Consider the following 17409-nt stretch of genomic DNA (forward strand, 5'->3'; position numbering starts at 1 on the left):
ACACCTGGGTTTGTCCAGATAATTATTTTTATAGTAACAAATGCTCAGGATGTAAGGAGTAAATAAAAAACACACTCACCTGCAGCAGATTCCCCCTCCTTTCCCCCTGGTGCCATTCCCAATGATCTGCACTTCCTGCTCTCCATCATGACACATAGGAAGCACCCCCTGAATGGGCACTGTCCTATGTGTTGGGAAAGAGTAGAGAAGTGCTATGCAGTGGGGATGGCACCATCTTAATGGCACTGGTGGGCGATCAGTGGCAAATGAATATTCCCCCCTCCTCCTTCTATACAGTTCAGTTCACATTACCTTTTTAACTAGAACTTTGACTCTTAACATAAGAGGAAAGTAATTGCATTAACTGTGACACAGATTCAGCAGTAAAAATGATGGACAGAGTTAACATACCATATACATCTGCCCCATGATCGTACACAGTATCCAAACAAGTGCCATCCCTTGTGTCCCATACTCGTATAGTGTAATCCCAACTTCCAGATATAAGAAGATACGGTATTTCTGTATTCCACATCAATCCCCGGACTGGGGCAGTATGGCCACTGAGAACATTTATGCAAGCATCTTGTGTGTAGTCCCAGATTCTTACAGTTCTGTAAGCAATATCATAGTGCAAGAATCAGATATATTTATTTTCATGCCAGTATTTAAAATAATTGGGGCTGAAAGCCAAGATCTATTGCGTGTCTATGGCAATCTTTAGTCTATAAAAGCATTTATCTCAGCTGCTTGTTTTCCTATAAGACCAGAAAAAAGAAGTGAAGAAAATGTATTTTATATACTGGAACCCCGAACAGCTGTACAGAAAGTTATCCAATTAAAGGGTTTATTCAGGAATAGAAAAACAGAGTTGATTTTTTCAAAGGACAGCACCACACCTGTCCTCAGGTTGTGTGTTGTATTGCAGCTCAGTTCCATTGAAGTGAATAAAGCCAAGTTTTAATACCACACACAACCTGAGGACAGATGAGGTTCTGTTTTTGGAAGAAATCAGTTCCTTTTCAATTCCGGGATAACCCCTTTAAATGGTGTTTCTGGCTCTAGGCATAATGATTCCATTAAATGGAACCGATCACCAGTTTTATGCTGGCCAAACTGCAGGCAGCACAAAATTGTTGCAGGCATTGCCAGTCTCTGACACTATGATTTACTCTGAGACATCCAGGCGTGTCAGAGTAATCATAGTTTAAAAATGCCGCCAGAACCCAGGTAAGTAGTTCTTAGGTCAGGTCTTGGCAGCTGCTCCTCACAAAGCAGACACCCAACGGCTCAGAGTAAATAATAGTGGGGGAGATTTATCAAAGCCTGTCCAGAGGAAAAGTTGCTGAGTTGCCCATAGCAACCAATCAGATTGATTCTTTCATTTTTCAGAGGCCTTTTCAAAAATAAAAGAAGCGATCTGATTGGTTGCTATAGGCAACTCAGCGACTTTTCCTCTGGACAGGTTTTGATAAATCTCCCCTAGTGTCCTGAACTGGTAATGCCTGCACCAATTTTATGCTGCCCACTGTAAATCTGGTAACAGGTTCCCTTAAACAAGCTATTAAAGGTCTCCTCGATAGGTCAAAAAAAGGACTGCAGCAATCTATGGCCTTTCTAAGAGTGGATGCCAGTCATAAAAGCTCCACAGGAGAGCCCTCTATAACATCTATATGCCCTGGTAGGACATATTCATTAGGGGTTGTCCAGGTTGAACCAGACCCTTAACAGCACTTGTAGTGCAGCATGGTGTGCACGCTTCCCTCCCTCCCTACGCATTATAAATGATTGTACGTAGAGCGTTCTTGGCTCCTCCTCTCACCTGTGAGCAAAAGTTCAAGCTTCCAATCAGGAGACCGCTCAAACTACCAGTCATAGCTGGGGAGAGGGGCCAGGAGAGCTCTCTATACAAAGTAGTCTAGACACCTTACAAGGTCCCACCTCCTGGGCACTTGTGCTGGTGGCCAGGATCTTCGCCAATGTTTATCTTGGTCATGCAAGCTGTATGGACTCCCGTCCAGGAACTTTACATGGAACTGTCAGCAGTTTTAATAGCTACATTTTCATCTACATTTGCAACAGATTAAAAGCAAAAAATCTAATGTCTTTCCCACGAACCCCAAGTCACAGTTAGGTGACTAATCAGTGGGGCATCACTGCTGGGACCACCACAATCAAGACAACGGGGTCTCATGTGCTCTGATTAAATTGAGTGGCAGTTTTTACGCTAAACTCTATTTTTCACTTTGTCATTAGATCGTCCAACTTACCCATCATCTGAGCCACTGCATAAAATTCCTTCTCTAAGAGGGGACCACCGTACATGGAAAACCTTGGCGGTATGTCCAGTAAAAACCTTGAGGGGCTGATCAGAGCTGGTGGCTAAGTAATACACTCTGACATTTTTGTCTTCACAGCCAGTTGCAATCATATCTCTAAATGGAAAACAAAGAAAGAGTCAAGAAAACTATTGTGGATATTGTGGATATTCTGGATATTGCTTCCCTAACAATCACATATTTCTCAATCCACCCTGTTTTATATAGAAGAAGACAAAATAAATCTTTAGAGCTAAGCAGTAATAGGTAAGATGCTTCATTACCCAGGAAAGACAATTTCATGTATTGCTTTTTTTTTTTACTCCAAAGCATTGCTGTATCTTCTCAGAACTGGATGTTTGGGGTGCCGCAGCAGAGATCACAGGGGTCCCCAGCGGCAGGACCCCCGTGATCAGACATCTTATCCCCTATCCTTTGTATAGGGGATAAGATGTCTAGAGGCGGAGTTCCCCTTTAAACCCACTGCTTAGAGTTATTACATCATATCTATGCTACATAAAAGGGCAGATGGACCAGCTGGTCCTTTTTCTGCCTACAATCTTCTATGTTTTTATGTTTATACAATTCTGCAATGTAAAGAGACAAATGCAGGGGGCAGTTTCCTAAACAACAGGTTGTATTCCATCAAGTTTAATCCAATCATACATTACAGAACAGTGCAGTATATTCTATAGAACAATAGCAATGTATAATACTTACTTGTTGTTCTGGCTCCAGTCACAGCCAAAAACAGCTGCTGGGTGTTTATACTTGTGCAAAACTTTACCATCAATTGTTCGGATAATGCTGAAACAATCATAGACATAGGAACCAATTATGACTACTTTGTTTTCGTTAAACCCTCCAAGCCCACAACCACCATCCCTCCTAAAAAACTGCATTTAATGTAAACTACTCCGTAGAAGGAAAACTCACCAGAATCCATCTCCACTACAGGTGGCAATGCGCTTAGAGTCCTTGTGACTCCAGGAGATGCAGAAAATGCCATTTTTCCCATGCTACAAAGAAAATAAACACTAGTTTATGTAAAGGTATAAGTGAAAATGGATACATCATGATGTAACATCACTGTGGTGGGCCAAGCATAATAAGGCTACATAACCCCGTGAAGGATATAGCCTGTCGATATTTCGCTTAGATCTTCTGTGTGGAAAATCTGCAGTGTTTACAGAAGCGCAAATGCATAAGATTTTAAAGGGGTTATCAGGTTATTGAAAACATATCCCCTATTCACAGGGTCTGACCCTCAGAGATCTTTAGAGCAAAAATTGTTCAATATTGGTGCTCAATGTTGCATTTTAGCCGCACCCTCATGTTAAACCACTTCCCCCTCATAGAACTAAGTGTAAAAGTGTCTAAAACACATACTAAATGCAGTAAAAGTTATTTAACAAAAAGTTGTCGTTTTTTTGGTGCAGAATCCTGGCACATTTACAATAGTAAATTTGCCTTCTGATTTTTTGACCCTAATAGTATACAAAGTAATGCTCTTACCTCATTAAACCGAGTGATCATTTTTCCTTTCTTTACATCCCAGATAAAACCGCCATTACGGGATGTTGCACCAGCTATGCAATTTAAGTCCCCTAAACACAGTGAATGTGACAATTACAACTGTGGCAGAGAAAAAGTACTTTGCTATGATAAAGTGTCTGTTCCCCTCCAGACAACCCTCTGTGACTACGTCCAACTCATAGGGCCTCATTTACTAAGCTGAAATGGACCAGTTTTTGTCGGGTTATTTTGGCGCAGAGTGTCTGAGACATGTCTGCGCCAGTGTGCGACAGTGTGCACCTGGAAAATCCGACAGACCCGACACTCGCAATGGGGGGCGTGCCCGGCCAGAAAAGGGGCGTGGTTTCACAACTCGACCTATTTACTATTAAATTCACAGAAAATCATGTGGATAAATGGCTGGAAATATCCACTTAGTAAAAGCTGGTCAGAAAATGTTCCTGACTTTTCCAATAGTAAATAGAGAGGAATCCTGCAAGTCTGAAACAACTTTTCCCACTAGTAAAAACCCGAAACTCTTAGTAAATGAGCCCCATAGTACCCCCAACAAAAAGCTGATTAAAGGGGCTGGCAGGCTTGGATGCACACTTTGTAATGCAGCTCTGAGCTACATTTAGCACCTGGCACAGCCGCTAGAAGATGTATGGAGCTTTGCCTGAGGATTCAGCCTGAGTGCTCAACTCCTTCGATCAGCTGATTCAATTCCACTCTGAGCACTCCTGAAGAACTGATATTGAGGCCAATTTTATATTAGAAAATTTTAGAAAACCGGGTTCTCTGTGAATTTTTTTTCAATTCCACTGGTGCCAGAAAGTTAAACAGATCTGTAAATGACTTCAATTAAAAAATCTTAATTTGTCCAATACTTTTCAGCTGCTGTATGCTCCAGAGGAAGTTATGTAGCTTTTTCCAGTCCGGCCACAATGCTCTCTGATGCCACCTTTGTCTGTTTCAGGAATTGTCCAGAGCAGAAAAGGTTTACTATGAGGATTTGCTCCTACTCTGGGCAGTTCCTGACATGAACATAGGTGGCAGCGAAGAGCACAGCAGTCAGACTGGAAAAAACTGCGCAACTTCCTCTGGAGCATACAGAAGCTGATAAGTACTGGAAGGGTTAAGATTTTTAAATAGAAGTAATTTACAAATCTGTATAACTTTCTGGCACCAGTTGAAAATATTTGTTTTCCACCGGAGTACCCCTTTAAATCCAAACATTTTGGTAGGTTACATCTCTATTATATGCATGTAAAGACTTTTGTCATGGTTTATTATGTAGCATTTTACAGAGGGCTGTCCAGTGATTTTTGGAGCAGGAACTGACACAAAATCTGTAGCAAATACTTCTCACGGCACACCGTTTTTAGCATTTTTAGTATTGGTTGACATACCTGGAGCCCAGGACAATGAATAAATAACTCCTTCATTCCCTGGTGAAGTATATACAGCTGTTAAAGTGTTGATATCCCAGACCTTTATTGTACCATCAAATGAAGCTGTAGCAAGTAAATTAGGATCATCTGGTTTGAATTTGCAGTCAAATATAGTTTCAATGTGACCCTGCAGAATTAGCAGAGATCCCAGTTACAAATAAATAAGAAAAAATTTGTAATATAGAATCACAGTGGTTAAACAGCGCTACACTTGTCCACGGTTTATTTGGGGTATTGCGGCTCAGACCAATTCATTTCAACGGCGCTAAACTGTCATATCAGACACAACCCATGGACAGATGTGGTATTACTTCTGACAAAAAGCAGCCATGTTTTTCTAATGCTATCCCTTTAAGTTATACTGCAAATATGTGACACAATATACACATTGTGACATTCAGAAATCTTGTATTTAGCCTGTCTAATAGCATCTCCTGAACAAACCAGACAAGCGGTAATAAAGAATGGCTTTATCACCACCCATCAACTAAGGGAACACAAAAACTAAGAACATTACATACATACACTTTATAATTCAGAAGTACAGCACATTGTTTGATGCGACAGTATATAATAAAATACAGATGTAGGTTATACATTCCAGATATAGTAGTGGTACAGTACATTAACATAACCTGTAAATACCATACCTGATGGATCCCTGTCAATTCAATGGGATCCTCCAGGACAGTACAGTGTCAGTTGTGTTCTATTTTTTTTTTTTTTTTTACTGATTAAAGCCAGATACTGAAAAATGTAATTTTTTTCTAATCTTCTTCTATTTTCTGATTTCTGTAATTTTTTTAATAAAATGTTTAATTCATTATTATGGGGGAGAGGTTTCTAGGCATGCTCTGTGACCTGTGCAAAGGTCGTTCCATCAGCTAATCTAAATGGCGGTGGTTCTTCTGTTATCCATCTACTGGTGTCTCCTTTCACTGTAATCTTGCCTGTGATGATACGAAGGGTGCTTTTGGAAAGTGGTCTGTGCAGTACAGGTAGTGTCACACTATTATTGGGCATAGTGCCCAGAAGGTAACTGCAGAATTTCAGTAGTATTTTATAATATCGATAGTAAAATAGAAAATTAGGAAAAACTTCACCAATATTTAAAAATAAATATTTTTCACATAAAAACTTGATGTGAACAAAACGTGATTTTCTGATAACACATTCCCAGAGGGTCAAACATGCAATGAGACTCTAGTACCCCTTTCCAGAGTCTTCAGGGAAGTCTCAGTCTCAAGTGATAAAGGCTTAGTGTTCCGTTAGGTACACTGCAGATAGCGGTATAAAGCAAATACAAATTCATGTAGTGGAAACTGTGTACTTGCACCAAATTACATCAGTACTCCACTTTGTATGGTGCTTACTCTGCAACTTTATAACAGATGTTTTAAAAATGCTGTCCACAGTTAGTTTGTAAGCTCTTTTTTATTTGGTGGCGATTAGCGCCCTTTTTGGTGGGTTGGGCAAAAGTATGGGCTTTATTAAAAAAATTGCAGTTTTATAAATCCCTGACCACTGAAAGAAATTTACGAAAAACATATCTACCACTGCAACAATCCAAAACACAGGTAAATGAAAAGTCGCAGAAAAAATATTGCGATAAATTTATCCAAGAAAGCCAGGGTAAAATGCTTCGTAAATCCACCCCCACCCCCACTGTGTTTTGAGAGAGTGATCACTGGGTATTCAGCGTGAGGCACACCAGGCCTCTCTTGGACTAGAGTAAATTATTTCTAACTTTTAAATAGCACATAGTGAAAATGTGAATTGATTGGTTGGGTTTACATTGGTTGGATTTACATCCATAGAATTACCTTTATAACAGATGTAAATGTTAATGGATTATCAAGGATGGAAGATGATACTCACCAAGTCTCTTAAGAAATCCCATTTCTTGGCACCCATATCATAAAGTCCCACTCCACCATCCATAAAGCAACAGACGGCATGTCCAGGAGGTAATGAGAAAGCTTGATTCTGGGTTAGCGTTGGAGGTGGCACTGCCTCACTGGTGGAGGATATGTGATGGTTTTTCGTAGGGGACTGTGCTAAAAATGCTCATTAGAAAACAGGGTATTTATGTCAGTAAAACATCAGTGTGCATTGTTTATATAATTTTATCTTTATATATATATATATATATATATATATATATTTGCATAGATACAAAATTATTTTTTTTACTTGTCAGGAAGCTTCTGACAGCATGAAATAATAGTCAGAATTTTTCCCTGGTATTTTATGAATCCTAGTCTTTAATCGGGTACTCCAGGAATTTTTTTTATTTGACTATGCTACAGGGGCTGTAAAGTTAGTGTAGTTCATAATATAGTGTCTGTACCTGTGTGTGACGGTTTTCTCACAATTCTTCTGTGATTTTTACCCCAATATTTATTTTTATCAGCATACAAAATTATTGTTGTCTCAGATTTTTCTCAGCTTGCAATGCGGCCGAGACCTGACCTCATTAGTCAGCTGATGACAGGGAGCCTGTGTGCTTCAATGGGTGGAGGGATCGCTTGGTGGGAGAGAGATCAATCACAGGTCTTTTGAATGGAGGCAGCTCATTTATGTTTCAATGGGTGGGGTGGCTGATGTGTGGAAGGGAGCAAAATGGAATTATGGGATTTGTAGGCAAAAAAGAAAACTCAAATGGGAAATTCCAGTTCACAAAAAGCTAGCCACAGTGTTCTGGTAATCTCACAGCATAGCCATTTAGCCCCAAGACAAGTACAGATCCTTCCTAAGCAGGTCCATTACTCTCTGCCAGGTACGTACCAAAAACACCTCATGGTGGAGAACCCCTTTAAGGCTATAAATGTTCTATGCATATTCAGGGACAGAGATTATTTTTGTACTCACTTTTTTTCTTTGGAGGGGAGTTAAGGACGTGTAATGCGTGAAAGCCGGTTTTCTTCAATTTAAAATTATCTATGGGTGTTGTCTTTGAAACATTCCATACCCGCAAGACGCCAACCTGGGAATCTGAGCATATTGAAACACTTTTATACTTCACATCATGCATATATAATTGATACAATGCAACATAGCACATGTGTGCCGTGAGAGGGCGTGTGGCATTTTAATAATGTATTCCTGTACAATCCTGAACTAGCACCACTTTGAGTTTTGTTGTTGGATCCTATATATTCTTTTAGACAAAGTATGTTTTTACTTTTCACTCTTTCATAGAAAATATAACCAAGTAGATTGCTACATTATTATTTTTATGTTCCATTTATCCTTACTAAATGTCTGTTTATCAAAAATCCATTAAAATTATAAAAAAATACATACAATAATTATACAACACAGATGCATTTAAAAAGCAAATTCCCCATTCTAAACATTCTTACATGTCACTTACTGTAGAGTAGAAGCATAGGCTTGAGGTTGTGCGATGCAAAGCAGTTTTCCCCCAAACTATTATCTGTCATGTATAAAAATACTGGTGTCCTTCAATATCAACATTCAAGAGGCCATTGTACCCTTGCGGCAGTAAGGCCTGGGTGCAACTGCAACCTCTTCACACGCTATATGTAATCCACTGGGCTGGAGGCACTTGTTCCTCATACTCTACTAGTAGAAGTTAAGGAGTATATCTGTTATTAAACTGCACACCCGCATTTACCAAGGAGAAGCGTAAAAACAAAAACCCTTTGGTCACTCCTAAATTCATCACCGCTCCAACGTGTCCTGCCAGAAAGGCTGCAATGACATCCCTGCATGTGACATTTCTGCCAAACACTGTCCTCAAGAGTAACATGCCATCTGTTCAGGAAGAGAGAGAGTTAAAGAAGTTATCCAGGAAAAGAAAAGCAGATCTTATTTCTTCCAAAAAGAGCTCCACACCTGCCCTTAGGTTGTGTTTGTTATTACAACTTGGCTCCATTCACTCTATTAAAAATGAACTGCAATACCACAACTAACCTGAGGACAGTTTTGGTACTGTTTTAAAAAAAAAAAAAAAAAATCAGCTCTGTTTTTCTAATCCTGGATAAACCCTTTAAAGCCACTGCTTGGCTAAAGCATCACTTGCAAAATGTACACAATGTCATCACAGCACTTCCAGGGGGGAAAGGGAGTGACAGTGGAACTGGAGCAGGTACACATTTGCCGGTAAGTAATGTTTTGAGTGAAAGCTAACAGACAACAGCTTTAAAGGCCTATATAAAAGGTTATTTTGTATCACTGTCCATGCAAATGTTTTTAATGATGTTAATTCTGTGCTTGCACAGTGGCGAGGCATTTAGTAAAATCCAACTTAATGTACTGGAACATAAGTAAATATTAAACTTACCTCCTGTTATAAACATGCCTGGTGCTGTAGGAACCCAAGCCAAACACTGAACAGATGCTGCTGCGCTGGGAAAACTGAAAGTGGTGATACAGGACAAAGATTCCGAGTCTACTAATCGGATCCCATTATGGAGATTGGCAACAAGCAGGTAATCTGTGGAGAGTGGGTCCCATTCTAATGCTGTCACTGGATCCTCTTCATCCGTTCCTTCCAGGGACTCTGGTCTCAAAACATGTTTTTGACTCTTACAACCTTGAAAAAAATAGGGAAAAAAGAGAACACTCATATAATTATATAAAGTAGTTTGCAGCTGTGGTCAGATTGCAAAAGAATTAAATAGAATAGGACCCATTTCCCCCTGCTCCTCGGTTTGCCCCCCCCCCTCTTCCCCGTGCCACATCATTCCTCCCCTTTTATCAGCCCCTGTGCCACATTTAACCCCCCTGATCCCCTGTGTGCCTCCATTCCCCTGTGATTCCCCCTGCTCATCACTACCCCCTCTCTGACTCATCATCCCCCCTGCTCATCATTCCACCCCCCTGCTCATCATTACCCCCCCCTGCTCATCGTTACCCCATCTCTGACTCATCATCCCCCCGCTCATCATTCCACCCCCTGCTCATCATTACCCCCCCTGCTCATCATTACCCCCTCTCTGACTCATCATCCCCCCCTGCTCATCATTAACCCCCCCCCTGCTCATCGTTACCCCATCTCTGACTCATCATCCCCCCCTGCTCATTACTTCACCCCCAGCTCATCTTTCCCCCCTTGCTCATTGTTCCCCCCTCTCCCCCTGCTCTTTCTATTTTTCATATTTCCTTACCTGGCCGCGCTCCGGCAGGCTGATGTAATGTGGCGGGTCTTGTGGGCTGTGTGGATAGTATGACAAATGATGTCCTCTGCCCGGCGTCAGGGGCGTCACTTCTCATTCTCTGCAGCCACTGCTGTTCAGGGTGGCGCCGGCTGCTTGTTTACGTTTAGCAGCCAGGCCGCGGCCAATTTAGAACAGTCACCCGCGGCGGCTGCAGGACATAAGGAGTGACATCCCTGACGCCATGCAGAGAAGCCAGCAGGAGACGTCACTCGTCATACTATCCACACAGCCCACAAGACCAGCCGCATTACCTGAGCCTGTCGGAGTGCAGCCAGGCAAGGAAATATAAAAAATATAAAAAGCAGGAGGAGAAATGTCCGGGAGCCTCCGCTGGTCACTGTTTTAAAGTACCCTGCTGATCTTTAACAAGCAGTTCCTGACATGGACAGAGGTGTCAGCAGAAAGCACTGTGGTCAGACAGAAAAGAACAACTCAACTTCCTCTGGAACATACAGCAGCTGATTAGTGCTGAAAGATTAAAGGGGTTATCCAGGAAAAAAACTTTTTTTTTTAAATCAACTGGCTCCAGAAAGTTAAACAGATTTGTAAATTGCTTCCATTAAAAAATCTTAATCCTTTCAGTACTTATGGGCTTCTGAAGTTAAGGTTGCTCTTTTCTGTCTAAGTAATCTCTGATGACACGTGTCTCGGGAACCGCCCAGTTTAGAAGCAAATCCGCATAGCAAACCTCTTCTAAACTGGGCGTTTCCCGAGACATGTGTCATCAGAGAGCACTTAGACAGAAAAGAACAACCTTAACTTCAGAAGCTCATAAGTACTGAAATGATTACGATTTTTTAATAGAAGTAATTTACAAATCTGTTTAACTTGCTGGAGCCAGTTGATATATATATATATATATATATATATATATATATATATATATATATATATATAAAAGTTTTTTCCTGGAATACCCCTTTAAGATTATTTAATAGAAGTAATTTACTAATCTGTATAACTGTCTAGCACCAGTTGATTTAAAAAATTTTTTTTCAACCAGAGTACCCCTTTTAAAAAGGACTTTTAGTAAATACCTACACACTCTATAACAGTGTTTCCTTACCAGTCTGACTCCAGCTGTTGTAATACCACATTTTCCAGCATGCTCGGTCAACCTTTGGCTGTCTGGGCATGCTGGGAGTTGCAGTTTTGCAACAGCTAGAAGCACACTGGTTGGGAAACACTCCTCTGTATATATATATATATATATATATATATATATATATATATATATATAAACCAAAGAATAAATTGTAAATTGGCCAGCACTATTGATCCAAACTATTGTAAAAACCTGGCTTGCAGGTGCAGGCTGCTGGGCTAAATATACAGCAACAGGAGAATACAGCAGCACACTGCTAGCACAAAGATATAGATGAAACATGAGTATATAGATAAAACATGAGTATATAGATAGAACATGAAAAGCTATACAGCTGTAATGCAATAAATGAAGATATGAAACTATGAAATTATGAGGTACTTAGGTCCACGCTATTTGGCGCCAAATTTGCAAGCTAAGTACCTCATAATTTCATAGTTTCATATCTTCATTTATTGCATTACAGCTGTATAGCTTTTCATGTTCTATCTATATACTCATGTTTTATCTATATACTCATGTTTCATCTATATCTTTGTGCTAGCAGTGTGCTGCTGTATTCTCCTGTTGCTGTATATTTAGCCCAGCAGCCTGCACCTGCAAGCCAGGTTTTTACAATAGTTTGGATCAATAGTGCTGGCCAATTTATTCTTTGGTTGCATTACACATACGGGGGAGTGGCTACCTCCATGTTGGCTCCTGCACCCCACCCACCTCTATTAGGTGTATATAAGGTGCCTTGTGTTACGCCGAGCGCTCCGGGTCCCCGCTCCTCCCCGGAGCGCTCGCTACACTCTCCTCACTGCAGCGCTCCGGTCAGTTCCACTGACCCGGGGCGCTGCGATACCGCCTCCAGCCGGGATGCGATTCGCGATGCGGGTAGCGCCCGCTCGCGATGCGCACCCCGGCTCCCGTACCTGACTCGCTCTCCGTCAGTCCTGTCCCGGCGCGCGCGGCCCCGCTCCCTAGGGCGCGCGCGCGCCGGGTCTTTGCGATTTAAAGGGCCACTGCGCCGCTGATTGGCGCAGTGGTTCCAATTAGTGTTATCACCTGTGCACTTCCCTATATCACCTCACTTCCCCTTCACTCCCTCGCCGGATCTTGTTGCCATCGTGCCAGTGAAAGCGTTTCCTTGTGTGTTCCTAGCCTGTGTTCCAGACCTCCTGCCGTTGCCCCTGACTACGATCCTTGCTGCCTGCCCCGACCTTCTGCTACGTCCGACCTTGCTTCTGTCTACTCCCTTGTACCGCGCCTATCTTCAGCAGCCAGAGAGGTTGAGCCGTTGCTAGTGGATACGACCTGGTCACTACCGCCGCAGCAAGACCATCCCGCTTTGCGGCGGGCTCTGGTGAAAACCAGTAGTGACTTAGAACCGATCCACTAGCACGGTCCACGCCAATCCCTCTCTGGCACAGAGGATCCACTACCTGCCAGCCGGCATCGTGACAGTAGATCCGGCCATGGATCCCGCTGAAGTTCCTCTGCCAGTTGTCGCTGACCTCACCACGGTGGTCGCCCAGCAGTCACAACAGATAGCGCAACAAGGTCAACAGCTGTCTCAACTGACTGTTATGCTACAACAGTTACTACCACAGCTCCAGCAATCATCTCCTCCGCCAGCTCCTGCACCTCCTCCGCAGCGAGTGGCCGCTTCTGGACTACGACTATCCTTGCCGGATAAATTTGATGGGGACTCTAAGTTTTGCCGTGGCTTTCTTTCCCAATGTTCATTGCACTTGGAGATGATGTCGGACCAGTTCCCCACTGAAAGGTCTAAGGTGGCTTTCGTAGTCAGCCTTCTGTCTGGAAAAGCCCTGTCTTGGGCCACACCGCTCTGGGACCGCAATGACCCCGTCACTGCCTCTGTACACTCCTTCTTCTCGGAAATTCGAAGTGTCTTTGAGGAACCTGCCCGAGCCTCTTCTGCTGAGACTGCCCTGTTGAACCTGGTCCAGGGTAATTCTTCCGTTGGCGAGTATGCCGTACAATTCCGTACTCTTGCTTCAGAATTATCCTGGAATAATGAGGCACTCTGCGCGACCTTTAAAAAAGGCCTATCCAGCAACATTAAAGATGTTCTGGCCGCACGAGAAATCCCTGCTAATCTACATGAACTCATTCACCTAGCCACTCGCATTGACATGCGTTTTTCCGAAAGGCGTCAGGAGCTCCGCCAGGATATGGACTCTGTTCGCACGAGGCGTTTCTTCTCCCCGGCTCCTCTCTCCTCTGGTCCCCTGCAATCTGTTCCTGTGCCTCCCACCGTGGAGGCTATGCAGGTCGACCGGTCTCGCCTGACACCTCAAGAGAGGACACGACGCCGCATGGAGAATCTCTGCCTGTACTGTGCTAGTACCGAACACTTCCTGAAGGATTGTCCTATCCGTCCTCCCCGCCTGGAAAGACGTACGCTGACTCCGCACAAAGGTGAGACAGTCCTTGATGTCTACTCTGCTTCTCCACGTCTTACTGTGCCTGTGCGGATGTCTGCCTCTGCCTTCTCCTTCTCTGCTGTGGCCTTCTTGGACTCCGGATCTGCAGGAAATTTTATTTTGGCCTCTCTCGTCAACAGGTTCAACATCCCGGTGACCAGTCTCGCCAGACCCCTCTACATCAATTGTGTAAACAATGAAAGATTGGACTGTACCATACGTTTCCGCACGGAACCCCTTCTAATGTGCATCGGATCTCATCACGAGAGGATTGAACTTTTGGTCCTCCCCAATTGCACTTCTGAAATTCTCCTTGGACTTCCCTGGCTTCAACTTCATTCCCCAACCCTGGATTGGTCCACTGGGGAGATCAGGAGTTGGGGGCCCTCTTGTTCCAAGGACTGCCTAAAACCGGTTTCCAGTAACCCTTGCCGTGACTCTGTGGTTCCTCCTGTAACCGGTCTCCCTAAGGCCTATATGGACTTTGCGGACGTTTTTTGCAAAAAACAAGCTGAGACTCTACCTCCTCACAGGCCTTATGATTGTCCTATTGACCTCCTCCCGGGCACTACTCCACCCCGGGGCAGAATCTATCCTCTGTCCGTCCCAGAGACTCTTGCCATGTCTGAATACGTCCAGGAAAATTTAAAAAAGGGCTTTATCCGTAAATCCTCCTCTCCTGCCGGAGCCGGATTTTTCTTTGTGTCCAAAAAAGATGGCTCTCTACGTCCTTGCATTGACTACCGCGGTCTTAATAAAATCACGGTTAAGAACCGCTACCCCCTACCCCTCATCTCTGAACTCTTTGATCGCCTCCAAGGTGCCCACATTTTTACCAAACTGGACTTAAGAGGTGCTTATAATCTCATCCGCATCAGAGAGGGGGATGAATGGAAAACGGCATTTAACACCAGAGATGGACACTTTGAGTATCTGGTCATGCCCTTTGGCCTGTGCAACGCCCCTGCCGTCTTCCAAGACTTTGTTAATGAAATTTTTCGTGATCTCCTATACTCCTGTGTTGTTGTATATCTGGACGATATCCTGATTTTTTCTGCCAATCTAGAAGAACACCGCCAGCATGTCCGTATGGTTCTTCAGAGACTTCGTGACAATCAACTCTATGCCAAAATAGAGAAATGTCTGTTTGAATGCCAATCTCTTCCTTTCCTAGGATACTTGGTCTCTGGCCAGGGACTACAAATGGATCCAGACAAACTCTCTGCCGTCTTAGATTGGCCACGCCCCTCCGGACTCCGTGCCATCCAACGTTTTTTGGGGTTCGCCAATTATTACAGGCAATTTATTCCACATTTTTCTACCGTTGTGGCTCCTATTGTGGCTTTAACCAAAAAAAATGCCGATCCCAAGTCTTGGCCTCCTCAAGCGGAAGACGCCTTTAAACGGCTCAAGTCTGCCTTTTCTTCGGCTCCCGTGCTCTCCAGACCTGACCCATCTAAACCCTTCCTATTGGAGGTTGATGCCTCCTCAGTGGGAGCTGGAGCTGTCCTTCTACAAAAAAACTCTTCCGGGCATGCTGTTACTTGTGGTTTTTTTTCTAGGACCTTCTCTCCGGCGGAGAGGAACTACTCCATCGGGGATCGAGAGCTTCTAGCCATTAAATTAGCACTTGAGGAATGGAGGCATCTGCTGGAGGGATCAAGATTTCCAGTTATTATTTACACCGATCACAAGAACCTCTCCTACCTCCAGTCTGCCCAACGGCTGAATCCTCGTCAGGCCAGGTGGTCTCTGTTCTTTGCCCGATTTAATTTTGAAATTCACTTTCGGCCTGCCGATAAGAACATTAGGGCCGATGCTCTCTCTCGTTCCTCAGATGCTTCTGAAGTTGAACTCTCTCCTCAACACATCATTCCTCCTGACTGCCTGATTTCCACTTCTCCAGCCTCCATCAGGCAAACTCCTCCAGGAAAGACCTTTGTTTCTCCACGCCAACGCCTCGGAATCCTCAAATGGGGTCACTCCTCCCATCTCGCAGGTCATGCGGGCATCAAGAAATCTGTGCAACTCATCTCTCGCTTCTATTGGTGGCCGACTCTAGAGACTGATGTGGTGGACTTTGTGCGAGCCTGCACTATCTGTGCCCGGGATAAGACTCCTCGCCAGAAGCCCGCTGGTTTTCTTCATCCTCTGCCTGTCCCCGAACAGCCTTGGTCTCTGATTGGTATGGATTTTATTACTGACTTACCCCCATCCCATGGCAACACTGTTATTTGGGTGGTCGTTGATCGATTCTCCAAAATGGCACATTTCATCCCTCTTCCTGGTCTTCCTTCAGCGCCTCAGTTGGCTAAACAATTTTTTGTACACATTTTTCGTCTTCACGGGTTGCCTACGCAGATCGTCTCGGATAGAGGCGTCCAATTCGTGTCTAAATTCTGGAGGGCTCTCTGTAAACAACTCAAGATTAAATTAAATTTTTCTTCTGCATATCATCCTCAATCCAATGGACAAGTAGAAAGAATTAACCAGGTCTTGGGTGATTATTTACGACATTTTGTTTCCTCCCGCCAGGATGACTGGGCAGATCTTCTACCTTGGGCCGAATTCTCGTATAATTTCAGAGTCTCTGAATCTTCCTCCAAATCCCCATTTTTCGTGGTGTACGGCCGTCACCCTCTTCCTCCCCTCCCTACCCCCTTGCCCTCTGGTCTGCTCGCTGTGGATGAAATTTCTCGTGATCTTTCCATCATATGGAGAGAGACCCAAAATTCTCTCTTACAGGCTTCTTCACGCATGAAGAAATTCGCGGATAAGAAAAGAAGAGCTCCTCCCATTTTTTCCCCTGGAGACAAGGTATGGCTCTCCGCTAAATATGTCCGCTTCCGTGTCCCTAGCTATAAGTTGGGACCACGCTATCTTGGTCCTTTCAAAATTTTGCGCCAGATTAATCCTGTCTCTTACAAACTTCTTCTTCCTCCTTCTCTTCGTATTCCTAATGCCTTTCACGTTTCTCTTCTTAAACCACTTATCATTAACCGTTTCTCTCCCAAATCTGTTCCTCCCACTCCTGTCTCCGGCTCCTCGGACATCTTCTCCGTCAAAGAGATTTTAGCATCAAAAAAGGTCAGAGGGAAAACCTTCTTTTTAGTGGATTGGGAGGGTTGTGGTCCAGAAGAGAGGTCCTGGGAACCTGAGGACAATATCCTGGACAAAAGTCTGGTCCTCAGGTTCTCAGGCTCCAAGAAGAGGGGGAGACCCAAGGGGGGGGGTACTGTTACGCCGAGCGCTCCGGGTCCCCGCTCCTCCCCGGAGCGCTCGCTACACTCTCCTCACTGCAGCGCTCCGGTCAGTTCCACTGACCCGGGGCGCTGCGATACCGCCTCCAGCCGGGATGCGATTCGCGATGCGGGTAGCGCCCGCTCGCGATGCGCACCCCGG

The 17409-nt window shown here is 43.9% G+C and overlaps 1 protein-coding gene across 7 annotated transcripts in view; it reads right to left on the reverse strand.

The window, feature by feature from the left end:
- WDR17 (WD repeat domain 17) overlaps nt 1-17409 on the reverse strand; it is a 198574-nt gene that overhangs the window by 49509 nt on the left and 131656 nt on the right. For 6 of the 7 annotated variants that reach the window (XR_008889319.1, XM_056560654.1, XM_056560637.1 and 3 more), the window contains 9 exons: nt 9594-9845; nt 8156-8278; nt 7163-7350; nt 5243-5411; nt 3834-3925; nt 3255-3337; nt 3039-3125; nt 2271-2435; nt 412-614 (listed from right to left, as the gene is read on the reverse strand). Coding sequence is in view for 6 of the 7 variants with exons in the window: in XM_056560654.1 (XP_056416629.1) it covers nt 412-614; nt 2271-2435; nt 3039-3125; nt 3255-3337; nt 3834-3925; nt 5243-5411; nt 7163-7350; nt 8156-8278; nt 9594-9845 (1362 nt within the window). In the remaining variant the exon portion in view is untranslated. The remainder of the gene's footprint in view (nt 1-411; nt 615-2270; nt 2436-3038; nt 3126-3254; nt 3338-3833; nt 3926-5242; nt 5412-7162; nt 7351-8155; nt 8279-9593; nt 9846-17409) is intronic. The other variant, XM_056560627.1, reaches the window with a different exon arrangement.

This window comes from Hyla sarda, chromosome 1, assembly GCF_029499605.1.
Source record: "Hyla sarda isolate aHylSar1 chromosome 1, aHylSar1.hap1, whole genome shotgun sequence".
NCBI classification, from domain to species: Eukaryota; Metazoa; Chordata; class Amphibia; order Anura; family Hylidae; genus Hyla; species Hyla sarda.